The sequence below is a fragment of the Artemia sp. Qi Xiang Cuo genome, chromosome 16 (assembly GCF_049724085.1).
Source record: "Artemia sp. Qi Xiang Cuo chromosome 16, ASM4972408v1, whole genome shotgun sequence".
Taxonomy (NCBI): Eukaryota; Metazoa; Arthropoda; class Branchiopoda; order Anostraca; family Artemiidae; genus Artemia; species Artemia sp. Qi Xiang Cuo.
Window position 1 is genome coordinate 14,764,856 of NC_142809.1, and position 27,586 is coordinate 14,792,441.

Below are 27,586 nucleotides of genomic sequence, written 5' to 3' on the forward strand. Positions count from 1 at the left end.
AGCATTAATCTTAATTAGGAATGGAGTATATACAGGTTTTGGAATTGTTTGCCGGCTTAGGAGGATTTCATATTGCCGTGAATAGTGAGCTCCATTGTATTTTTTCTAGTAAAGTAACCAACTGTGAGATTTTATTAGAACTAAAGACCAAAGTTAATAGGAATTTATTTTTAACGTGATTTTCTTATATCTCTAAATAAAAATAATAGGTAGCGTTAAATGTGCTTGAAGTGTACTTTGTAGACCTTCCCACAAATTCTCCAATGCCTTTAAAATTTCCGTTTAACCTGAAGGTGAATCATAACATAATTCACTGTGCTCGGAAAATTGTAAATGATCTTAGAGCACTATTGCCCATTGTGCTTCAATAATGATATTGCTGATCTTTTAACATCACTGGATTTTGACAATAATATAGAATTATATTAGATTAATGAAGCTTCTTGGCTACTATGGTCATTACTTTAGCCCTGCAATGTGTTGTTACAGCTAGGTTCAAACTTTGGGCCCTTATTACCAAACTGAGATCAAGCCTACTCTGCAACAACAGCTCCAATAACATTATATCTAATTAAAATTCAAAATGATTTGGAATTGTTCACGTACTTCCTAGCTGAGTTTGACAATGATTTATTATTTTCTTTTAAAATGATAACTTTATCATCAATTTGTGGTCTTTTTGCATCAGTGTGATCTTGGAGTGGCCTTAAAAAATGAATATTTTAGGAATACATAAATAATAGAAAAGCCAAAGCATATGTTTTCTTTTAAGTTTGGAAGGACAGAAATATAAATCTTTGAGTTAATGGTAGAATATTGGAATAAATGGCAATAACAGCGGCCAACAACAGTTCTGAAGCTTCGGCGCTTCGAAAGCCTTAAGATTTGTTGATTTTTTTTCAGAGGAATTGCCTAACAATAAATTAAGGTACTTACTTGAATGACCCTATAGAAAACCACAAGCTGTAGAATAAGGTGGATCAATCTCTCTTTGTAAAGCTAAAATACAACAATAGGCCTGTTTTATTAAGAAAGCGTCATTTTAATTCATTCCTCGCTTTCTACGTTTTAGTAAGAAATGATGTAAACGTTACTCAACTAAAGAGGAATGGGATTTTTTTTTAAGGAAGGATTCTTTCCCAATCCAAAAAACTTAAGTTTAAACAGAAAAATTAAAATTTTTCTTAGTACTAACGTATTCGCATTCATTGATTTTTTTGGACTATTACCTAAATTTTGTCAATGAAAAGCGAAGTTTTGGAGATCATGTCAAATTAAATATTTCGGATGGAGAAGGAGTATTAAAAAGCCGAACACTCCTTCTATGGCTTCTGACCCGAGATTTACGGATCTTAAGGATTTTTTTCCCTATTTTAATTTTTTTTCATATTTTTATTATTTTCCGGGGTTTGAATGGATCCAGGGCATGAAAAAATTCAAAGCTTGCCACTTTAGTAAGTTTTTATTATTCCTTAACCTGTTTTTGATCAGAAAAAAAAGGAAAAATTCTAGATTAAACAAACTAACATATAAGAGAAAATAATACAAAATACGAGAAAAACGTTACACAAAAAAGGAAAGAAACTGACACATGATAGTGCATAGTTGTTGGATAAAACAAATCCAACGCGGATAGGTGAATCCAAAGTATTTGGACGTTTATTAGTATTTATTTTAAAACGTTCTTGTTTTTATCAAAGATCACTGTCTTAATGAAAAATTTTTAGCTGTTGTCAAATTTTTGTTACATTTTGAGCATAAATGGAATGCACTGTGGCCTTAGAAAATATTTACCAAAATTAACATCATTTCAATCTCTTTTCGGCCTGCTTTTTTGGTGATGATTTGTGCTTTCTAATGAGAAATTCTATGTTAGGGCTCCCTTGGCCCTGGTACTTGTGGGTGTAGATTTCCACCTGTTTAAAAAAAGTTTTGTGGCCTGTTTTTGGGCACCATCTTTGGCAAAACAATTTTTTTTCAATTTTATTTTGCACCATATGTCTCCTTGACCCAGGCGCTTCCAGGAGTGAGTGTCAAACCAATAAGGTTCAAAATGTTCTTGGCCGTTTGCTGGGCCCTCAAACCATCCTCCATCCCCAAGGCCGTACCCAAGATTTTTTTCCAGGGGAGGGGGGGGTCTTAAATATTTTTTTTTCAGGGGGGGGGGTCTACAAAAAAAAACTCAAAAAAAGTATAAAAAATTTTTTTATATCCATTTTTGTCACGTTTTTACGAGTCAGACAGACGTTTCGGGGGGGGGGAGTCAAATCCCCCTAAACCCCTCCCCCTGGGTACGACCTTGTCCATCCCAACAAAATTCGGAGTCCCTTGGCCCAGAAAAAATCCCTGAAAGTTTTAGGGTAATCAAGAAACATTGTTTGTGGCTTATTTCAGGTGGTACATACCCCAGCCTAAAAAATTGTTTCCGTATATGGGTCTCCTTGGTCCATTGACTAATGGATTTAGCAACTGCCTGAGGCTGAGCGACAGCTACACACGCTCCTCCTCCATCCCAATCTGTTCAAAGTCTCCCTTTTTACACCCTCCCAGGAAGTTCCCATTTCCTTTAAATCTTTCTTTATGGCGTCCTCCCACCCCAGACGAGGACGACCTACTTTCCGTTTAGCCCTAGATGGTTGGCCTAGATGGTCAACCTTTCTTTCATTGTATATGCAAGTTTCAATTAGGGTGCAGCAGCTGTGTTGCGCTCTACACTATAGCGATACTTCTTAATCACTGTTTGAAATTTGTCCCCTTTTTAGATCAAAAAGACGTCAATATTCAAGTTGTTAAATCATTTGAAATAAATGTAAATGCAGTGAAGACGTATCAAGAAAATTTTGGACATGATGTTGTTGCAAATAGAAATATTCTCTCTCTTTCTACTGAAGAGCTATTTCGACAAAATGTTAATGCTATATTCATGAGCCCACCCTGTCAGCCATTTACTCGGTAAGATCTGAAGATTTTTGTGTGCATTATTGTTCCTTTGTTCCCCATATGATCGTAAATTTGCAAATTAGTTCCTTAGCCACTGGATTTTTTTTTTCTTTTCTAATCAAGCAAGATGACGTTGATGAGATCTATCGTTATTACTAGACAGCATTATATTGCCCTGTCTTGTAGAAAATAGTTTTTCCATGTTTTTGGGGTTGGTTTCTAACCGTATTGGTTGTATTCTTTTAGTTCCACTAATTTTTGTTATTATTTTTTGAAGTACTAAAACTCATAAATAGTTAACGATTAATTTAGGCATTAATTTTTGCTGTCAACCCAAGTCTTAATTAGATTGAATGCCTTCCTGTTCTGCAGGAAGCTGTGGGTCCTTATCCTAACGAAGGCCAATCTTTTATTATAAGCTTTCTGGTTGTCAGCAGTGATCTATTTTTTCAAATGTATGTCCTTTGGAATCGTTGTCTTTGTCTAATCGTATTTCCTGTCCCTTTGGCGTCATAGCAACTGTCTCTAACGTCGATGTGTAATATTCCATGTTGCAATTTTCCGATTACTTACATGTTTTACGGATCCAGAATTTTGGGAAGAATTGGGTTGGGTACGTTTCTTGATTGTTTTTTTTTGTATAGTTATGCAGTTTAAAAGTAACCTATCTAGTAGGCCTTGCTGCTTGTTCTTGGATATGTAACCAAGTGTAAATTATCAAGTGCTTATGAAAATGTGATTAATTTTCTTTGTTTAAAGATACTTTAACTTTCGTTTTGCCTCAAATCTAAGGACATTGGAATTTCTTAATATATAGTTGTTGCATTTGAATAGTACTCAATTTAGGTAGAAATGTGTATTGCTTGATTATATTCAGGTCTTCCCATGACAGCCAAAGACAACAACGGTGCCTCTTAGCAACAATACCTCTTGTGCTTTTAACCAAAGATTTTCCAGGGACGACCTTCACAGTGTATCATCATTCTGGAGAAAACATTCAAGCGTCACTCCTTACCGTCCACGTTTTAGGCTTCTAGGAGGGATCCAACATAAAAAAATTATGGGTTAGCTGGAAAGTGACAAGCTGAAGTTTCCCGTCCTTAAATCATATAAGGATACTAGACGGTACCTCACAAGTCGTGCAAGAAACTTTAATTTTTTGATTTATCAGGAAAAAATATGCAAATAAATTAGATATTATAGTATCCTTAAGTAATAGAATTGATGTTTTCAAAAAAATATTTCAAATAAAATGAACAAGATTTTAATTTATTTCACTCAGAGACTGTGGAATGAAAAAAGGGTAGTACTAAGCCTGGGGTTCACACAGTCGAGATGTTACTTGAGAGGCAGCGATATGCATTATATTTTGTCTATTGTCGCATAAACTTTGTGGTTAGTTCTAATGACATTTGAAAAACGTGCCGAAGTTACTTAATTTTATCGACAATTTTATCACAACGACAAGTCGCAGATTTTCACCTAGAGAGGGATTTATAGGAAAATAAAATCTTAAAAAGGTTACTATCGAAAAATTAACTTTTTGTTTGCAAATATCCAGTAATTTATCCCAAAACTGAAAAACAATGCAACAATACTGGGATAATCATGAAAGCCTTGAATAAAGCATCTGAAGAAAATCCTAATTAAAATTAAATATGAATAATCAATCATTTTTCCCAGTCATAGACAGAACAGGAGGAAGAGCACTGCCTCCCCCCTTCCCTACCAGATATTCACACTCTTTTATTTTCTTTTTCATCTTTTTCTTTTTGTGTAAAAAATAACAACATAACCCTCAGTTTTGGAGTGTACACGAACCTACTTCCCTCCAAACGATGCACTCTAAAACAAATTCCTGTTTTAATATCTGATCAGATATTGCTTTTTAAACTAATAAATACAATGTCTGGCTTAAATTTTTCAATGCTAATTCTGACATTTTCTTTTTTAGCCTTGGGAAAAAGCTAGACGTCAATGATGACAGATGTAATGCTTTTCACCATGTTCTCAAACTTTTGCCACGGTCTCCAAACATTCAGTACCTGTTAATAGAAAACGTTTACGGTTTTGAATCCTCAAAAATGAGAGAGACTATGCTGGAAATCCTTCAGAGTTGCGGCTTCTATACTATTGAATTTCTATTGAGCCCTACCGATTTTAGAGTGCCCAACTCAAGATTGAGATACTATCTTCTTGCAAGAAAGAATAAGAAATTTAGTTTTTGTAAACATGATCCTACTTCAATAGTAAGTACCAAAGAGTACGAAAAATAATTTTTCTTATTCTAGAAAATATTTTTTCTTTTGCAGATATTTTCTTCTTCTTTTTCAGTAGGATCCACACACAAACAGGGCTGGAAAATCATCAGGGGAAAGCTATAATAGCTCCTACCCTGACGTCAATATTAACTCCTAATGCTACCAAATGTGAGATATTATGCACACAGTCAGAGGGATGATCCAGCAAGTTGACTTTTCGCTGATTCTTTTAGAATATTGGCTCAAGACCAATATAGTTTATTTTAGGGTATTTTGCTGAGGTAAATTGATAAAAAAAACAGTAAAATAAACAATATCATTAAATGCAAAGCATTTATTTCTATACCAATTCATATTGATTGCCAAATAGTAATTATTTGCGAAAAATAATATTGTCCAAAAATCTTAGGGCAATTACTGAAAATCTTATGTGTTCACAAACGTTTTGGTGCATGCGTGTGAGGCAATATGCCACCAAGACCTGAGTCTTGGCCTAGGATGTATGGGTCCTTCTCGCCATATGATTAAATTAAAGTTACGCAGTAAGCACCTTAAAAATGTCCTATTCCGTTTTGTGAATTAAGAAATTGTTACAAGACAATTGGTGAAAAAAGGAGAAAAAACTGACGAGAAACTTATGAAAGCCAAATAAAAAAGATAAATTAATAAAAACCAAGAAGAAGAAAAAACAACAAAAAATATACAGAAAAATAATATTTATCTTCATAAAATTAGTACAGTACAGCTGTAATATCGGTATATAACAGTTTTATGCCGATATATTATATAAAATGGAATTTCTTCTATTTTATATTGATTTTAGAGTTCCTAACTCAAATTGAGGTATTGTCTTCTTGCAAAAAAGAATAACAAATAACTTTAAAGAGTATCGGAGACTAATGAAAGGTGAAACTCAAGTTCGTCTCCTGGGAAAAAATTACAATTCGGTCTATCGCTACCCAACCAAATTAAAGGCAAAGTAAGCATATTTATTTTTTCGCTTTTCCATTGTCCGTGAGGACAGGGGTTCGAGTTCGGATGTCACTCGTTATTTAATTTGGAACGGGGGCCAATGGCATTCCTCTGTAAGCTCAGCTAGAGTAGACCCTGCTCTAAACGGGTATCTGGAGAAATCTAAGGATGGTAAACAGGAAGGGTGTGCGATAACACAGGATGGCCGGCTCCTAACCCCCATTCGCAATTCCTGGCTGAAGGATCATGAAACGGAGATATGCGCAGCCGGTAGGGACTGTAAAGCGTAATTCTTTCTTCTTTTTTTCGTTTTTATTGCATATCCACTCTGCCTGTTGACACTAATTTTACTTTATTTCAGATTTTCAAGTTACAGTAACATCAATAGAAACTTCGTTTTGACTTTCAATAATTCTCTGGTCAGATAAATACATTCTAAGACCACACTGGCTATACATGAAAAATGAAACTTAGAGAGGAAAGAAAATAACAAAATGAAAAATAAAATAAAAAAAGGTGAAAAAACGAGGATTTTGTCAGCCAGTGGCGAACCATGAAGAAGGAGAAAAGTTTTTTTCTGTCGTTGTAGTAAAAAACAACGACATATTACAACGGCAGTAAGTCGAAATATTTGATTATTTCGTCTTCTTCATGGTTCGCCAATGGCTGACAAAATCCTCTTTTCACTTTTTTTGATTTTATTTTTCATTTTGTTATTTCTTTCCTCTCTGAGTTTTATTTGTCTCTGTTCGATATTATATTAATAAATTATCCCTCTATACTACATGTTACTGCTCCTAGAAGCTCATTGCAGCACCAATCCTCCCCTGGACCATTGCTATGGGGAGTGCTTCTCCTCTGCTCCACCCTGCTCAAAACTTTACTCTGCGTATCCTCCCATGGGTTTTCATTCCATGGGCTCCCAAGGGTTTGCGTTGACTAATCGTAACCTCTCCCCACTCTGTTGGGGGAGGAATTTTTTTGCTTGGACACGGATAGATGGTCAAAAAGCATGATCTTCCGAAATCTATCTTCTTCATCCGTAAATGTGGCCTAGCCATCTTAACCTTTTTTTTTTACTATTATTCTAGAATGTGGGATCGGACCACGTTTTTCGTAGAGCTCATTATTTAATATGCAATGACTCTAGCCAGTATCTAAATAGTAGTGTCTAGGGTTAATTTAAAGATTAAGTTTCGTAAGGATAGCCTAACTACCTTCCGGGAAGCTATATCGTTGGTTCCAGGATGACAATTTTAGAGAAACTTTCAAGGAACAGTTGAATACTAAATCCATAAAATGTTTTCCTCTGGAAAACATCTAGCACATCTTTCTCAATCCTTCGAAGGACTTACATCAAAGATATTCTGATCTTAAGATATTCTATAAGATATTCTGATCTTATTTTCAAAACTTTACACGTTAAAAACAGAAAAGAACAAAAAATAATCACCTGCTCTGATATGTAAAAGGACCTGCCTGTTTTGAAGTGTGCTTCCTCTGTGAGGATACATATTTTAAGGAGCTATAATTATCGCCATATAAATTCCATGGAGAACAAAAATTCTTTTGGAATCAACTAGTTTTTTTTGCAAAATCTTACGATGGTATTTTTCTCATGAATGCTAAAGACTATTGTTTCGTCATCTAATTTCATGTCACATTTTCAAAAATTTCTAATTCTAAAGAAAATGAAATAAAATAGGAGGAAAGCTAAAAAGTTTAAAATCGATTTATGCACATTTAGTAAAAGATAATTTACTCTCATATAACCCGAAGGGTACGCTGTTTTTTTAACAGCGTAAAAAAAACTGTTTTTTTTATTTAAAGAGTAAAACAATTTTGAATTATTGCGATTTTTTTTACAAAACATGGAACGAATAAACAGAACTCAGTGATGCAAGATAGATTACAATGTCCCAAAATTTTCTTCACGTTTAAAAATAAAGAAAAATATTATAAAATTCACTTTTTAAAATCCTATTAATCTTAAGTTTTACATTAACTCAATGAAACGCCAATACAGAATAATATCTCTACTTTGAGATTTAGAAACAAATTTCAATCCATAACTGAAAAAGTTTTTTTAATCGAAGTTAGGCTTGTATTTTCTAGCTCTAGTGGGCAAAATTGCTCTCTTAATGGCGAAAAATAACTTTTTATCCCTACTGAACCCGTAGGAATCGGCACAAGGTGCTATCAGTTTCGATGCTCTTTTGTGCGTACCCTACTGATTCTGTGTTTATTACCAAAGGGGATTAATAATAAATTATCTTTTGTTAAATGTGCATAAATCGATTTTAAACTTTTTAGTTTTCCTCCTATTTTATTTCATTTTCTTTAGAATTAGAAATTTTTGAAAATGTGACATGAAATTAGATGACGAAACAATAGTCTTTAGCATTCATGAGAAAAATACCATCGTAAGATTTTGCAAAAACAAAAATGTCAAAATTTGCTATTGAAAAATTTAGCGCTTTCACAGGGCTTGGCGTAGGAAAAAAACCCACTTAAACCTCAAAATATCTTTTAAGAACTATTAAAAAAATATAGAAACGTTCATAACATACCCGCATATACTCATTTGAAGGGTGGAAGTACCGGGATTAGGTATATAATACAGATGTCAGCTGAGTAGTTTTTTGGTAACCTATATTTTGGTGGTGCGCTCGTCTGTCTTCAGTTTTTCGAAGAATGCTCTTATAAATACTGTTTGTCCCAAGCCAGCTTAATAAAAATATTCAATATTTAAAAAGAGATTCAACAGAATTAATAACTTATGAAATAATCATAAATTTTCTTCTGCTTACTTATCAGTTTAAACCTGGGATTGTTTAATAAGTATTGTGTAATAACGTGAATAAATTAACGTTCAGTAAAGAGGGCAATACTGTCTTCAAAATACATCACCATAATCATGAATAGCTTCAAGGTGCACCTGATACCACAACTTTTGTTTTACACTGCAGGATAAGCCCGTTGGATATTTGTGTTATATACCTTTTGTTTGTGGGTAGGAAATTGTCTTTTCTCTTCCCGTCACAGTGTTCCTCATAATTTCTCATACTTTTTGTATATCTATTGCCCCATACTTTTTTCATCTATTGTGTATTTTCTAAAACTTATACTTAGTAGAAATTATCTTTTTATCTAATTCTTTTCCAGCTCAATGAATTTCCGTACTGCACCTGTCGTGGCAAATCCCTTCATGATCAAACCACTATTTGTTCCAATTGCCAAAGAGAAGTAAACACGAATATCTCATCTTTGGTGCAGCAAAATACTAGCAACGCCGCGCAAAACTCGCTTGTAAATCCTGGCAAACTGCACAGCTATTTAGACAAAGAAACTGACATTGAACAATATGCATTGCCTGATAAAATTCTCCTGCGCTATGGAAACATTTTAGATCTAAGAACATTCCAGGATAGCTCAAGTTGTTGTTTTACCAAGGGTAGGGATGAAGCCAATTTCATGTTTTAGAAGGGGTTCGTTTTATCATCGTGCCCAAAACATAAAGATAAGGCCATAAGACCAAAAATCTTAATATACATTTGTGGCTCTAATAGTCTGCTAGCAAGTTTTTAATCGACTGGAAATATCTGTAGAACCTTAACTCCATTAATAGAGGTGCGGGTGACTGACTTGGCCTAAATTCCCCCTCCTAAGAAAATAGTGAAAAATTGCTATTTTTCCAATTTTGATCCCCTAAGGAATGATCCCCTGACCCCCTAGTAACTGAATCCTAGTTTAAAATTTTTTTACCAAGGATAAGGATGAAGCCAAATTCATATTTTAGAGGGAGCTCGTTTTATCATTGTGCCCAAAACGTAAATATATGGCCGTATGGCCAACACTCATGCGCATTTGTGGCTCTAACATTCCTCCCATGGGTTTATTATTGACTGGAATCATCTGTAGAAACTTAACTTTATTAATAGAAGTGCAGGTGACTGACTTGGCCTAAATCGGCCCCCGCCCCAGGAAAATAGTGAAAAATTGCTATTTTTCTAATTTTGATCCCCTAAGGAATAAACCTGTATACACAGGAAGGGGTCGAAATATGAGAAAAAAAACTGAATTCCAGGTAATAAATTTTCTATGGGGTGGGGTTTCTTCCAAGAAATTTTTAGTTTGAACGCTAACTGAAAGTGAACGCACTTTTTAATGAATATTATGCATTATGCAATCTTATTGTACGAATATTCTTAAATCTAAGCAAAAAAGAGATTTTCCTTTTGGTGATAGAATTTAGCTCAAAGATTTTCTTTATAACTTAATGCACTCAATCTAACAATTCGAGCTAATGAATTGCAAACTCTTGTCAAAAGTAACCAAAATTCTAAAACAAGATAACTTTGATAACTATACACTTACAAAAATGTTTTTTTTTTTATTACCCCAAATATCTAAATTTCAGTGAATTTTATATAACATACCATATCTATTAGCATAAGAATATTTGGATAATCTTAGGAAAAAAGGGGGTAGTACCTCTAAGAAGAAGGGATATATTGATGAAAATTCCGTCGAAAAATTCAGTATTTCCAAGAGCCCACGTCTATATTTAAATACAAAATTTTTCATTTCTCCAAGAAATTATCTAGCGGATGTAAGTTTTTTCTTTTGTTTGTTTTTCTTCCCTCGGCGGTGATCGTATGGAACCGGTTTTCTTAGAAATCTGGAAAAGGGCTTATTCGGACGGAAATTTAAAGCTTTATTATGCCTTTCTTAAAATTAGCGTGAAGAGCGGTGACTTTCGGTATTTTTTTTAATTTTTAATTTTTTCTTGATGTTGTCCTTTACTGCCATCATAGAAAAACTGCTATTTCCATATAACAAAAGGCAAATCCACAATATTTTGCAACAAGCTAATTTGGCTGGCTTTTCTCGGTAATTTTCCCAGAATCAATGGTCTCCAAAAAAGCTTTAAATCTTTATTTATAAGTATTAGATCTCGAATACGTGAGATCTGCCGTTTAATTCTGATTACGACTATAATTAGAATTTATTTAGCAAATAATAGTGAAGCGTAATATCCGATTGGGTTTACTATTTCGATTCGGATGTAATTTTATAGGAGTATTGGAGTGAGACATCGAGTTTTGCATACTTTTAATTCGTAGGTGCATTTGTCGTAGTATGAATATTTGGGGTATGAATATAACACAACATCTCCCCAATAGAAAACTGCAACATTTTTTTTTTTTTTTTTTTTTTTTTTTTTTTTTTTTAGTTCAACTTTTAAAAAATGATGTTTTAGTCCTCATACAAATATCCATAGGTAAGGGTTGTTCAAAGTTTGCAAAATAACATATTCCCTGTTCTTACACGACGCTTGTTACAACCATGCACTAGCTTTTTGATACCCTATTCATAAAATTTTACTGCCTGAGACCCGAACCACTTTTCGGTGATTTTTTTGCCGAAAATATTTAAGATATTCTTTACTTAACAAATGAAAAACACTATGCCAATTAAAAACGAACAGAAATTAACGTCAAGAAAATTTTTTCCACATTCAAATCACAAGCTCTCATTCAGCTATCATTTCAAGTCAAACGACTAAATTGAAAATTTACCTACGGCCAAATTTTGTGGCAGTGTTGTGTTTTAGCAAAACAAAACCTGCGAAGGATTGGGGAAAATGTCCCCGAAAAAAATTCAGGGGTACATTGCTCGTGGCCTACATGACACATTATTTTGCTCTAGTAATTAAAAAAAAATTCTAATATCGAAAGTGTCAAACAATTTTGCAGCACTTTTTCGGCAAAATTTCGCTGCCAAAGAGTAGGGTTAGTGGTGTTTTGTTTCTCTGATGGCTCTTCCACTCGCATTCAGCAGCCAAATGCACCCTCTTGCTGTCCTTGAAAAAAACGTACCACACTTCTGTTTCTGACATTCACAAATATTTTCTTTGTTTCTTGATGTAACTTGTGCATCCCCATTCTTGTTTTCTGCTTGTATAAAACGAAAAACAACACAAACGTCCTAATACAAAAAAAATGAGTGGAGAAAGTGGTGTAATTTCGTCAAAATTCGGGGGGGGGGGGAGTTGGAGCCGATTTCCCAAATCAAGTGAAAATGACAGTGAAAACTGAAAAATTAACCACATAGTAACAAAAAAGGTAAATATATACTAAAGAAAACTGACCCGTTTCTGTGGATACTTGAATTATGCTGGCTTATATTAGTCTTGACAAGATTTTCGGATAAACTAAATTTCAGCTGGGGGGCAGCAAACTAGAATCTGGGGAGAGGGAGGACAAACTGAGGTCTGGGAGGGGCAATTGCTGCCCTCCCGCCCTGCACCATAGCAAATTACGCTTCTGGTGGAGAGCGTCTAGACAAAAAGGATGGTGCTAACCACACTCTCCGCATTGCTGCCAAATCCCGAATCTTTGCTGAATATTTGTATATGCAAGGTGTATGGGTAAATACACAGACATACATAGAAAGAATAACGTGGAATTCGAAAGCCCAGGCCAAAAACTCAAAGCACAATTAAATAAATATTTATGATAGCGACGAAGATTCATTTGAAGTTGCATTCCGTTTTCTTTAAAAAAAATCCCTATTGTTCTACTTGTTGTTTATGATACTTATAATATAATTTTAAAGCTATACTTTCGAGCTCGAACAGGTGAATGTCTACATGTCCTCTTCTGAACTAAACACCGTATTAATAAATTTCACTATACCGTAATAATAATATAATAACAGAGTAATAATAAAATTCGTAATCCATTACATTCATAAAAATTGAATGCATGTAAGTAACTTTTATTGCGTTAAAAGCCCTAGGGTCATGGCAATAGAAAATAATAGGGAAAACTCACATTCAAATAATTTTCATTACATAAACATTGCATAGCACAAACCAAGAGAAACACAAATCACAAAAATCTACCTCTGTGATCCATTGCCAACCCGAGAAATCGTACTAAATTTGTAATACTTGCAAAACATTCATCTCGCTTATTATGGAATTATACAGCTATGCTTATTAGTTCAGATATATTATAGGGCTGTGAATCTGAATTGCTTATTGAAGGAACTATGCGATAATACAGAGTAACAGCCATTCTTATTTTATCCTTTTTTATACCTTTTCTACCACTCCCGTCTAAGTATGGCTTTATAAAATTATAAGTCACTGTTAACCTCTCTTGACTTAATTTTCTACTTTTTGCTGATCTTAGTTTTTTTTCTGAAAGTGAGTCTAGGGCTAGGGGTAAGTTTGAATTCTATGTTCTCAATGTTGAACAATAATTTTACCAAGCAATAACTTATATTTTCTGAATCAGCATTATTCTGACGAGGAACCTTAAATGCTAATTAGCTATAGTAAATATTTTTTGGATTTAAATCATTTCGATCTTGGACAGTCAAGGTTGATTTCTTAAAGAAAATGATTGTTCAGTTGAATCCCTGTTAAGGTGATCAGAGCTAAAATTAGATTAATAAATATGTTGTCGCTTAAACAATATTTTCCATTGTGACTAACAATGATTTAAGCGAATATTTTTTTCTATTTGTCTTATTTTGTCTTCAGAAGTAAGCCCTCTGTTCTGTTGGTTATTGAATAAAAAAACGAGTTTTTTTACCTGAAAGTAAGAAACTACATCATGGGCACCCATAGGCTGAATTTTAGGGGGGGGGAGGCTTACCTGGTCTGATTGGCACTTCCAGCGTTGTATAATTTAAATCTCAAGACAAAATGTCATAGGCAGCGCGATAGCGCTGCTTAAGTAAAGAGCGATGTGGGCACAATGTATTGTTTTGTTTTTTAGACCAAGGCACTCCTTATAGAAATAAATGTCATGGAAACTTCAAAAGAGCTCGTAGAAGGCAACCAGCTCCCCCTCTACCCTCCCCGTCAATCACTTCCTCAAACACATCCAATCAAAATTTTCAGATAACCATTTTGTTCAACGTAATTTAAAGGTCCGGAAATTATGACTTTGAGAATGACACCCCCCCCACAACCCTCAGAGCAAGGGTTGTAAGTTATGACCAGGGGAGATATAAGGTTTTGCATAGAAAGGGGAGTCATATAAACCTCAAAGGGGGCTCATTTGATTGGTAATCAGAAGTTCTACTGGCCTTTTTAACAGTCAGAAGTGTTTGGAGGTCAACCAGTCCCCCCCCCGTACACCAATCATTTCCCCAAACACATTCAATCATAATTTTTTAGATAGCCATCTTATTCAGTGTATTTTAAAAGTTCGTAAATTATGTATTTGAGGATACCCCCCCCCCTATATAGCCCTCAGGGCAAGGGTTGTAAGTTACGCCCTGGGGGGATCAAGGTTTTTATAGAAATGGCGGTCGTATAAACTTCAAAGAGGGCTCATTTGATTGGTAATCAGAAGTTATAGTGCTATTTTGAAGAGTCGAAGTGATCAGAAGGACGCCCCCCCCCCCACACACACACACACAAGCTGTATTTTCCCGAAACGCATCTGATAGAAATTTTAAGATAGCCATTTGTTGTCGTAGAAACTTCGAAAAGGGCTCAGTCGGCTGGTAATTGAAAGGGCTAGTGCCCTCTTTAATGGTCAAAAGTGATTAGAGGGCAACCATCCCCCCACGCCTATAATTACCCCAAACACTTCCAGTCAAAGTTTCACGATAGTTATTTTGTTTGTCGTAGTTTAAAAGTCCAGAAATTATGTCTTTGAGGATGAGAACTCCCTCATAGTCCTCAGGGCAAGGGTTGTATGGTATGCCCCAGGACATTCAAGGCTTTTATGGAAGGATGGTTGTATAAGCTTCTGAGGGGGCTCATTGGATTGGAAATCGGAATTTGAAGAGCCATTCTTCAGAGTCAAATTTATTGGAGGGCAGCTATACCCCAATCCCATGTCATATTTTCCCCAAATGCATCCGATAGAAATTTTAAAATAGCCATTTGTTCAAAAATAGTCCAAAGATCTTACAACATGGCCTGTGGGGTTGACACAACCCCCCAGAGTATGGGGTAAGGGCTTTAAGTTATGCCCTGGGGGGATGTAAGGTTTTTATGAATAGTGGGCTTGTGAAATTTAGAGGAGGCTCATGTGATTGGAAATGCATAGTTCTATTTCTATTTTAAGAGTCAAGCGTGATGGAGAGAAAATAGCCTCCCCCCCCCCACTGATATCCTCTTTTCCCCAAGCATATTTAATCGAAATTGTGAGATAGCAATTGTGTAGCCAATAGTTCAAAGAGAATATAAAAATGTCTTCAGTAATCAAATATAAGGAATATTTGGGTGGATGTTGAACTAAATCAAAACAAACTATGAGCATGTGGGCTTTCGAAAAGGTGACAAAGCAATATCTTAAAAACAACTTATATTATTAAGTTAGATCTTTAAGGGTAAGTTGTGGAGGATTTTGAACTAGCCAGAAGGCACTGTGTATACTTTTAGTACTACGAATACAATTACTGTGACTAATCACGCTAATAGAATTAAGGTGAAACCTCTAGGAAGTGCTTAGAGAGAGTTCGACTTAAGCAAAAAAACAATATATGCATAGGTTCTCAAAAGGATACGTAAGCAATATTGCAGGTAACATCGTTCTGAAGTGACTAGAAATAAACTTGAAACATTTAAAGAAGCCAGTTTAATTCAAAATTGGAACCTTAATATTATTTCTAAGACTGAAAATAAACTGGATGGCTTTCAGCCTGTCTCTCAAGCCGATTTATTTCCCAAAAACATCTAGTCAAAATTTTGAGACAGCTATTTTGTTCAGCATAGTAGAACGGTCCAGCAACTATGTCTTTAGAGACATTGGGCATGTCGAACCCCCACAAGTATGCCAAACTATGGATTCTTAAAGAAAAAAAAACATAAAATATCCTTTTTTTGTTCATGAAAGTGACTGTCAATAAAAAACTAACAGAAATTCATCTAAAAAAACTTTTTCCACTAAACAAGTTTTTCAAAGAAAACTAAATCAAGCAAAAAATGGGCAAAAATGAAGTCAAGTAATCCTCTAAGCGTAAAAATACCAAAAATCACTATCAATAAATAAATGATGCTCAAAATGGACAGAAAGTCAAACTCGAAATGAGCAAAAATTAGCAATAGTAGGGCAGATAACCCCCATGCCTTTTCAAGACCAGAACATAATTTGCGCTTTACTGAAAAGAAAACATGTTTAAATGTTTTCAATTTTTTTTACTTAAATAAGTAAAAAACTCTTGAAAAGGCATTGGGGTTGTCAGCCCTCGTAATGTTAATTTTTACTCGTTTTGAGTTTGACTCGGCAATTTACTATAATATCGGTTCATATTGAGTTTCATTTAATTGTTGATAGTGATTTGTGGTAGTTTTACGCTTGGAATATTATTTGACTTTATTTCTGCCCATTTTTGGCTTAAAAGAGCTCTTTACTTTTCTTTGAAAACTTGTTCTGTGGAAAAAGTTTTTTAAATTAATACAAATATATGACACCGTCATTCATCCAGGGGGGGGCTGGCCCCCCCCCCCCTTATGGGCACCCATGAGCTACATTAAAACTTAAAAAGAACAGTAATTATTGCGTCTATGAAAGGGGCTGTCCCCTCCTTAACGCCTTGCTCTTTACGCTAATTTTTTTTATTGTTTTAAAAAATAAAGTTGTGAGACAGAGTCAAACTTTAGCGTAAAGAGCGAGGTGTTGAGGAGGAGACAGCCCCTTTCATATACGAAATAGTTTCTGTTCGTTTAAGTAATGTAACTACTTACTTTCAGTTAAAAAAAAACTTTTTTTTATTTAATTTCTGAACGTTTTTGAATTAATGCAGCTCTAATTTTGGCTCATCGTACATGAATAATTTAAACGAAATTGGCATATTAATTTTACTTTTTTTGGCTAAATGGCTTTCACGAAATTTTGTTCTGACGTAACTTACGAATTAACTTACCTAATGAACTTATAAATTCGTATAATCTTATTAAGTTTATTGGGGGGCTCCCCCCTTGTAGAGACTATGCTTTTTATTATTAGGTTAAAATTTTTTTCCAATCCTTTAAGAATGGCCTCTTTATCACAAAGGTCGCTACTTACAATAAATAGCTTTGATGAAAGCACAAAAAAAAACTTTAGCGTAAAGAGTCATGTAATGACTAGGGGGAAGACCCTAATCATCTACGTAGTAATTTCTGCTCGTTCTAAATTTTGATGTTGCTCCTTACTTTCAGTTGAAAAAATTGTTTTTTTTTATTATTTAATTTCTGATCGTTTTTTAAATAATGCTGGGATATCCGGCACCCCCTTCATAGCAATGTCCCTCCCTAAAAATTTTCCTCCATAGAAAGATCCTCCTAAGTAATCCCTCGACCCCCCTCCAACTACCAGAAAAAAATCCTCCCTGATAACTTCTGTATACTTCCCAATAACCAATACTAAGTACCTAACGATTTTAGGAAAACCTTAATTAAGCCACTTTATAAGAAGGGTGATAAAAGTGAGTGTGGTAATTATCGAGGCAATAGTCTGGTACCTGTAGGTAGTAAATTACTTAGTAATATGATACCTTTTAGACTGAGAGATGCCATAGAATAAGTTTTAAGAGAAGAACAGTGCGGTTTTAGAAATGGTAGAGGATGTCTCGACCACATTTTCACTCTTAAGTTAATAATTGAGAAGTGCCTGAGTTTTAAAACACCTTTGGTCCTCAGTTTTATAGATTATGAGCAAGCTTTCGACTTTGTTGATAGAAGAGCTTTACTAAAGGTCTCATTATTGTGTGACATACCAGAAAAACGTACTAAAGTGGTTTGTGTTCTGTACAAGGATAACACCGTTACAGTTTGGGAAAGACTTAAAGGGCGCGGCTAGTTTTGTATTAAATAAGGTGTTAATCAGGACCGTGTTCTACCCTCATTATTATGGATCATTCTTATGGACTTTGTCTTAAGGAGCACAGGAAAGGCAATGGGAGACCACGGAATCCAATGGGGAGGAAAAAGTCTCCTGGGCTTGGATTATGCTGATGATTCAAGCATCCTAGATGAAAGTCCTAGAGCAAAATGAATGAAGTTTTAGAGGTTTTGCGAGTTCAGGGTGCTAGAATTGGTTTGAAAATTAATGTTAGGAAGACTAAGTCACTAAGGCTAGGAATAAGTGAAGATGAAAAGGTGACGTTGGGTAATGAAAAGATTGATCAGGTGGGCAGCTTCGCTTACCTTGGTAGTATTATTAGTAAAGATGGTGGGAGCAGTGAAGAATTTGAAAGTAGAATAGCCAAGGCTCAGGGTGTTTTTTCACAGTTAAAAAAAGTTTGGAAGAATAAGAAGATAAGTATGCAAACCAAGATTAGAATATTAGTGGTCAAATATGGCTCTGAAGCATGGACGCTCCGAAAAGCGGATGAAGATTTGCTAGATATTTTCCAGAGAAATTGCTTAAGGATTGTTCTGGGTACCCGGCTGACTGACCGTATTTCAAACAATAGGCTATGCAAAAATTGTGGTTCAATACCACTCTCTAGGGCTATAATAAAAGAAAGGTTGAGGTGGCTAGGGCACGTTGTGCGGATAAAGAATGACAGATTGCCGAAGATTGTTCTTTTCGGCCAACCGTCTAGGGCTAAACGGAAAGCAGGTCGTCCCCGTCTGGGGTGGGAGGACGTCATAAAGAAAGATTCAAAGGAAATGGGAACTTCGTGGGCAGGTGTAAAAAGGGAGGCTTTGAATAGATTGGGGTGGAGGAGAAGCGTGCGTAGCTGTGTTGGCCTGAGGCAGCTTGGTGCTGCGGTGAGTTGTTAGTAGTAGTAGTAGTATTAGTATATGTAAACATTGGGCAAAGTTCATAGCTTGCAGACCTTCCCCTGGGGACTGTGGGAGATTAAGTCATCCTCAAAGACATAGTTATTGTATCTTTCGACCATGCTGAACAAAATGGCTATCTCAAAATTTTTATCGGGAGACTTTGTGTAAAAATGAGCGTGGGAGGGGGTCTAGTTGTCCTCCATTTTTTGGGTCACTTAAAAAGGGCACTAGAACTTTTAATTTCCGTTCGAATGAGCCCTCCTGCGATATTCTAGGACTACTGGATCGATGCGATCATTCCTGGGGAAAAAAAGACAAACAAAAAAAGAACAAAAAAATAAACACGCATCCATGATGTTTATTCTGGCAAAAAAAATACAAAATCACATTCTTGCAGATAGGAGCTTGAAACTTCTATAATAGTGTTCTCTGATACGCTGAATCTGATGGTGTGATTTTCATTAAATTTCTATGACTTTTAGCGGGTGTTTCCCCCTTTTTTCGAAAATAAGGCAAATTTTTTCAGGCGCGTAACTAAACTTGATGAAACTTGTATATTTGAAATCAGCATAAAAATATGATTCTTTTTATGTATCTATTGGTATCAAAATTCCGTTTTTTAGAGTTTCGGTTACTATTGAGCAGGGTCACTCCTTACTCACAGTTCGTTGCCACGAAATGTTCGATACAATGAAGTTACCATACAATTTTCTCGTTATACAAATACAAATTTATCTGACGCCAAATTTACACTTTATGACAAGTTTGAAGTAACACAAAAATGGGCTTTGACTAAAAAAAAAAAACAGAACCTAAAATTTAAAAAAAAAAAAAAAAAAAAAAATGGACGGTAACAGGCTACTGTGAAAAAAAAACATTTCTTCTTTTTTTCGAAATGGGGGGGGGGAGGGGGGGCGCAAAACCTTTGGTTTAGGTTTTAGACCATAAAAAACGGATTAGCTATCTTATAATTAGAATTTTTTTATCAAGACGATTCTCATCATCAATTACTTGATTATTCACCAGCAGGCCTTGGCTCCGATGTAGATCATATTTGTAACTTATTTGTTTGATTGTTTTGCTTGTGAAGTAAGCCCTCTGTTGGTTATACAATGAATTTACCATGTAATTTGCAGGTTATACTCACCTAGTAGAGGGATCAGGATCAGTCCTAGTCTGCAACAGATCAGTTACCATTGAAGAAGCGTACAAAGTATATAACGAGTTCAAAGACACGGACTCCGAAGCTGCCTTGAACTCCTTAAGAAAACTGAAAATTCGGTATTTTACTCCTAAAGAGGTGGAAAGACTCATGTGTTTTCCTGACAATTATACATGGCCGAAGGACATAAGTGATAAGACGAAATATAAGTTACTTGGCAATAGTGTAAATGTTCATGTTGTAACGCTGTTAGTTGCATTATTATTACATAGCTGATTCTATACATAATTCTCCACAAAATAATGATTCATAACTAGACTAAAATCAATATAAAATGAAGTTCTTAGATTATAAGCTGTAAGAAAGTAATTCAGATAATTCAATGGCGACATATAGAACCATACTGGGCTTCCAAAGTCTAATACAATCTCGATAATATACCTAATAAGTGTGGCAATTCTTCTCAAAGCAACCAAAAATCCGAACATAAGTCCTAAGATCAGTCTGAAATCGTGAGCCCTTTTCGTTATCTAAATTCACAAAATTCAGAGATTCTTAACACAGCTGTTTGCTACTCAACGTTCAGAAGGTCTGATTAATATGAATAAATTCATACCACAGCATTAATATTGTGCAATATGGAAAATTTTGCATGAAAAGCATAGCATATATTAAATACGTAACCCAACCTAGGTGCCTTTACCCCCCCCCCCAAGCCCCATAAAATAATCGTTTAAATATTGTAAAATCCATGAGAAACAACGCTTTGCTATCAATTTAGGTCTTGCACATAGCCGTTTGACGGGTTTGGTCGGGTGACTGTAGCATTTCTCGTTTGACATTCCACTTACAGTATATAGCAATGCCCGCAAAATGCACCAGTACCAACAAAAAACTATTACAAAAATTTGAAGCAATTCATTTAATTATATTCACTTTGGGTTACTTCATAATTGAACTCGACAAAGTGGACAACCACCAAACTCATTATCTATACAGCCAATGCCAACTAGCTATGACAACTCAAGAATGGGTCTCTGGATAAAATTCTGAAAACATTTTACCATCAAAATTATATCTGTAGTGCGGTTGCATTTTATTGTCTTATCCCAGCCTTATTAAGAGGCCCCAACTTTTCTCTCATGATCTTATGAACTATTGAATGGAATTACTATAAACATTTGGTTCCTGCTCAAGTTTTGTAGGTGTCCAAGCCACTGATGCTGATCTTCCATAATAAAAGCAACAAACGGAGTTGAACTATATTGTTCACAAGTTATGCTCGGTTCCTCATCACTGAGCAGAGGCGGTTTTAGGGGGAACAGAGGGGCACTTGCCCCGGGCACAAAACCTTTTGGAGGGCAAAATTTAAAGGTCACAATCAATTTGTAAGTTTTGAAACTTTTGTTTTTATTAAAATAAAATAGAAGGCACAGTTGGCAGTAAGTATGAGTAAATTCCATCTGAAATTTTCATTTTTCTCATATCTTCATCACCATTCCTAGAAAATAAAAGTAAGTAGACAATATTTGATTAATTCTAACGTTTTTTTTATTATTAAATTTACATTCAAATTTTGTTAATAAATGAAAATTTTGTGAATAATTGAAAACTTGGTTAAAATCTGTCCTGAAAAATTTTTGGGTGACAGGGGGGGGGGGAATAATCAATATTTTGCTCCGGGCGCAAAAGAGATTAGAACTGCCACTGTCGCCGAGCTTTATTTATAAAATTATTCTTCAAAAATTATATATGAAACATTGCAGAGAATCTTCACCTTCTTGAGTTACTGACCGCGGTGTTTCCCCATAAATGAAATAAAAGTTGTTTTTCAAGTAAAAGTAAGGAGCAACAATGAAACTTGAAACGAACAGAAATTATGAAGTATATGAGGGGGATTTCCCCTTCTCAATACCCCACTCTTTACACTAAAGTTTGACTTTTTGTTCTCATTATTTAAGAATGATTTCCGAAACACAAGGATCGTTTACTTAGCATAATAAGCTTTTTTTAAAGTTCTAAAAAAAACTTCACGTAAAGAGCGAGGTATTTAAGAGGGGGTTTCCCCTCCTCAATACCCCACTCTTTACGCTAAAATTTGACTTTTTGTTCTCATTATTTAAGAATGATTTCCGAAACACAAGGATCGTTTACTTAGCATAATAAGCTTATTTAAAAGTTCTAAAAAAAACTTCACGTAAAGAGCGAGGTGTTTAAGAGGGGGCAACTCCCCTCATAAACGTAATAACAACTGTTCGTTTCAAGTTTCATTGTTGCTCCTTACTTTTAGTTGAAAAAACTTGTTTTCTTATTTAATTTCTGATATTTTTTTTAAATAATGCTGGGAAACCCAGATCGCCCGCCAAGTTGCTGCTGCTTTTTTGAAGTGACCAAAACAATTGGAGGGCAACTAGCACCCATCCTACGCCTTTTTCTTCCAAAGACATTTGACCGAAATTTTGAGATAGCCATCTGATTCAGCATGGTTGAAAAGTCGATGTGACTATGTTTTTGGGGATGACATGACCCCTATTGTCCCTTGGGGAAAGGGCTGTAAGTTACGCACGTTGCAGATTGCTCACAATATAGCATTGTTATTGAAAAACATGCGGGAATTTTTTGGGGAGTATTTTCTGCGGGTGGATTTTCCACAGGTGGAATTTTCCGTAGGAAGTTTCCGGGGGGGGGGAATTTTCCAGGAGAAATTTTACGCAGGGGGAGGGGTAAGGAGATTTCCTTGCATGATTAGAAAAAGGACCAGAACTTTAATTTTTTTTTAAATGAAGTTTTCACAACTGAAAGTAAGGAGCTACATCAAAACTTAAAGCAACCAAAAGTTATTCCGTATATGAAGCGGGCGGCCCCTTCTTCAACCCTTGATCTTCACGTTAAAGTTTGACTTATTGTCAGAATTCTTTAAAAAAGGCTGCTCAAACACAACCGCAGTTGAATGAAATGAAATGTATTTTGAACAAACTTTAAGCTTTTACCGTTACTGTTCCTAGTTTTAAAGTTGCCCCTTACTTTTAGTTGAAAAGACTTGTTTTTTTTTTAATTTGATTACAACACAAAGCAAGAAATTCAACTTTTCCAAATTTATTTTTCCCAACACGATTCAGTTTAGCAATGAAATTTCAGACTTTCAAAATTCATTTCATTACAACTTCCATTAGGACATTATGTTTACTCCATTCTTCGAAGGAGGGTCAGGTTTCCTTCGTGCATCTCCGCCGGTAGATGATGGTTATCCTGCACAATATCAGAGGCAACGCTGTAGCGTTGCCTATAATAGAGGCCATACGGCTCCAATGTTTTATTATTTATCATTATTATTATTATTTTTTTGCCAGAGGCACTTCATATGGAAGGGGTCGTCCTAGAAACTTCAAAGGGAGCTCATTCGATTGGAAATCGAGAGTTACAGTGCCCTTTTTTGTCGTCGGATGTTATTCGAGGGTAAATCGCCCCCTCCCCTACGCCCATCAATTCCCCAAACCACGCCACACAAAACATGGAGATAGCCATTTCGTTCGTCATAGTTGATTTTCACATAAAAAATATTTTTTTGAAGAGGACACTCCCCCACAACCCTCAGGGCAAGGGTTTTAAGTTATGCCCTAAGATAAGGCTTTTATAGAAGGCCTTGTCGTAGAAACTTCAAAAAAGGCTCATTCGATTGGAAATTCAAAGGGCTTGTGTCCTTTTTAGTAGTCGAAAGTGATTGGAGGGCATCTAGCCCTCCCACGCTCATCATTCCCCCGAACACATCCAATCAAAATTTTGAGATAGTCATTTTGTTCAGCGTAGTTGATTTCCAGATAGAAAATATGTTTTCGAGGAGGACATTCCCTCACAACGCTTAAGGCAAGGGCTTTAAGGTATACCCTAGGGGCATATAAGGTTTTTATAGAAGACGTTGTCATAAAAACTTCAAAAAAGGCACATTCGATTGGAAATCCAAAGGGCTAGTGCCCTTTTTAATAGTCGAAAGTGATTTGAAGGCAACTAACCCCCGTCTCACGCCCACCTTTTCCCCAAACACATCCAATCAAAATTTTGAAACACTCATTTTATTAAACGTAGTTTTAAGTTCTGGAAATTAGGTCTTAGAGGATGACAATTCCCCCACAGCCCTCAGGGTAAGGGTTGTAAGTTATGCCCTGGGGGCATATAAGGTTTTGTATAGACAACGTTTTCGTAGAAACTTCAGAAAGGGCTCATTCGATTAGAAATTTAAATGACTAGTTCCCTTTTCAATAGTCGAAAGTGATTCTGAGGTCATTGATACCCCTTCCACTCCCACCATTCCCCCAAACGCATCCAATCCAAATTTGATAAAACCAATTTGTTCGACGTAGTTGAAACTTCTGGAAATTATATGTTTGAGCAGGACACTCCAACCACAGTCTTCAGGGGCAAGGGTTATAAGTTATGCCCTGGGGCATATATGGTTGTTATTGAAGAAATGCTCGTATAAACTTCAGAGAGGGCTCATTTGATTGGAAATTGAAATTTATATTTCACTTTTTAAGGCTAAAAAGATACTGGAGGTTCATCAGCTTCCCCCCCCCCCCCAAACCCTTTTTTCCCAAATGCATCCAATAAAAATTTTAAGATAGCTATTTTTTTAAAAATAGTTCAAAGATCATGTAACAAAAATTCCGGTGTTGACATAACCCACCAGGGCCCGGGGTAGGCGTTGTAAAGTATGCCCTGGGGCATATATACGTCTAATGGAAGGGATGCTCGTATTAATTTCAAAGAGGGATCCTTTGATTGGAATTTTAAAGTTCTAGTTTACTCTTTAATAGTCAAAAGAGATTGAAGGGCACCTAGCCCCCCCCTCTCCTCCACGCCCTTTTTTACTCAAACCCATCCGATAAGAACTTTGAGATGGATTTTTTTTTTAATAGTTCAAAGACCTCACCCTCCCCCCGCTCCTACTGTCTACGATAAAGTTTTCTTCTTTATGCCAACTACGCTGCCCCCACCCCAAAGACTTTAATGAGGTAAAGTTTTGTATGGGAAGAAACTTAAAAATTTCAAGAAATCTCAAAGGGACGTTAAGGCACATCAAAATACACTAATAAGAACTAGATAAAGAATTTTCTATCCAATTACTCCCAGAAATTCTCACAGACTGAAAATGCTAAAATATTTAAAATTACAGTCATACTTAAAATAAGGTCAGAATACATACTTTGCGGTAAATGCTAAATTATCGTGGCATAAAAAATCTGAAAAATGATCTAATCAAAATGATCCTGTTCTTTCTGCATCAACAACTGAAACAGCCTAACTACTGTCTTTTGCAGCTATTTTTTCGATCCATTCATTTCTGCATGAAAAAATCACGTTTGATTCATCAGGGTTATCTAATTAAGTTGTCTATGAGAAAGCTCGTATAGCTTTATTGTTTTATTATTATTAATAAAAAAAAACCTTGCATAAAAATAAGCTTTCTGATAACAGTAAAGAGCCATATTGAACTCAGGATCAACAGAAATTAATTCCTATTATAGTTAAAACTCAAAAAGACCAGAAATTACTGTTAAAGAATAAAAAAAACCCCGAACGAACAGAAATTAAAATTAAATTTCTTACAAACATAGAGATAACCTGTGCAAATATAAATGAATGAATAAATCTTATATAGCTTCAATATTTTTTTTTATTATTTCCCCCCCCCCAGAGGTACCTTGTATAGAAGGGTCAAAAATGCAATTATTTAGAAAATAATGGGAACGTTGTATAACAAAACTGTGGTAATGAAAAAAACCCCCAGGGACTGGGAACAGGACGGGATTCTTGTATAAACTTCTGCGACGGTTTAGTTAATCGGATATTGGAAGGTCTAGTCCAGCTTTTAAGAGTCAAAAGTAATCAAAGGGCAACTAACCCTTCCCCCCCCACGCCCTTTTTCCACAAAATACATCAGATAAAAATTTTGAGGAAGCCATTTTGTTTAAAAAAAAATCAAGGGTCAGATAACAAAAACTCCGGGGTCGACACATGTTGTACAAACATAATGTGTAATATAATTCGTTTCACGCAACAGCTCAGTTGGAAGACCGAATGATGGAATCTTGATCATTGCAGACTCCAATTTGCAATGCACGCTAATTGATTCATGCGATTCTTTTTCTGCGATCAGAGTTCCTGGTCCAAATGGCTTTATAGTCATATCAGTGTACCTCCCTACAAATTATCGTGATGTCCTCTCAGAAAGGCATTACACGAAGGCTTGTGCGAGACTCGGGAGGTTGGCCGAACAATACAAGTCAGAAAAGATTATTATCTGTGGGGACTTCAACTGTCAGCTTCTAGATGATGATCGTTTTTTCACCATATTAAGGGGGTGTCTGCCAGACACTATGGCCCCGGTTCCAAAATCCCAGTCCTTCACGTTTGTTCACAGCGCATCCCTGGCTACATCAGATATCGATCACTTTTTCATAAATTTCCTACTTCCGACCGGGATTAAAGCCATTGTTGACTCGGAACACAATTGTAGCGATCACCTTGGGATTAGCTTAATGGAACCATTCTCCACCTACAAGTGGTGCCCCGGGCGATCATGGTTTATCAAGAGAGAATGGCAAAGGATAGATCAGTCCTTGTACAAAGATATTCTTGACTCAACTCATGCTAAAATCAAAGTACCGTTCCACATGCTTACTCATGGCCAAAATGAAGACAGACTAACCCTGAACATCTTTTGCTCCGAAATTGTTCATTCGATGAAGCTTGCGGAATCTGCCGCTGTTCCAGTGGAAAAAGTGTACCCCAACACTCGTAAAAAGGGATGGGATAACCCAAATGTCAAGTTTGCCAAGAAGAGATCCAAGTTCTGGTACGAATTGTGGAAGGACTGCGACAAACCCCGCTCTGGAGTAGTTTTTCAGTGCTTTCGATATGCCAAAGAGAATTCGAACGTACTGTCGATAATATACAAGTCCACCAAGTAGAGACGCTGTCTTTGATTGAAGGAGTCACCCAAACATCCTATGGAAGCGACTCCAATCTAATAAGGCTGACGCTGTTGTGTAAAGTCCAACTCCCGACGAAAGTTGGGTAAACCATTACAAGGGCGTGTTTGCGCCGCCACCCAACGAGCTGGACTCTGTATATAAATCTGAGTTAGATAGGCAATTAATCAGCGCAAAACTCCGCCGGACTGCTGTCATTGTTTACAAATGGCATATTGAGATAATTGTTAGAAAATTGAAAAAGAACAAGTCTACGCGGCTCGATGGGATCACTCCGAGACACTTACAACATGGCACAGAACTTCTACATGAGTATTTAGCCCTACTGTTCCAAATGTGCATTGAGCAGGGACTCACACCTACCAACTTTCACGGTTGCCGCACATCCAATATTCTGAAAAAGAATCGAGATCCCTTGCTTTGTAAAAGCTACAGACCAATCACAGTTTCATCGGTTATCAGTAAAGTATTTGAGAAGGTACTGTTGCCCTATATTACGTCGCACGCTCTAATG

At 35.8% G+C, this 27,586-nt stretch overlaps 1 protein-coding gene across 1 annotated transcript; it reads left to right on the plus strand.

Annotated features, from left to right (window-relative positions):
• Positions 1-20: 20 nt before the first annotated feature.
• Positions 21-20,360, plus strand: Mt2 (tRNA (cytosine(38)-C(5))-methyltransferase). The gene is made up of 5 exons (XM_089102708.1): positions 21-84; positions 2,763-2,952; positions 4,895-5,189; positions 9,339-9,627; positions 20,058-20,360. Exons 1-5 carry the CDS (start codon positions 21-23, stop codon positions 20,357-20,359), a joined length of 1,140 nt encoding a protein of 379 aa, XP_088958834.1. The 3' UTR covers position 20,360.
• Positions 20,361-27,586: the final 7,226 nt, after the last annotated feature.

What these genes read in the sequence shown, in the direction of transcription:
- Mt2 (XM_089102708.1), top strand. Translation starts at nt 21, where the DNA reads ATGGAGTATATACAGGTTTTGGAATTGTTTGCCGGCTTAGGAGGATTT. An exon ending in ATTTCATATTGCCGTGAATA is followed by an intron (nt 85 to 2,762) that starts GTGAGCTCCATT and finishes TCCCCTTTTTAG; the next exon opens with ATCAAAAAGACGTCAATATT. An exon ending in CCCTGTCAGCCATTTACTCG is followed by an intron (nt 2,953 to 4,894) that starts GTAAGATCTGAA and finishes TTTCTTTTTTAG; the next exon opens with CCTTGGGAAAAAGCTAGACG.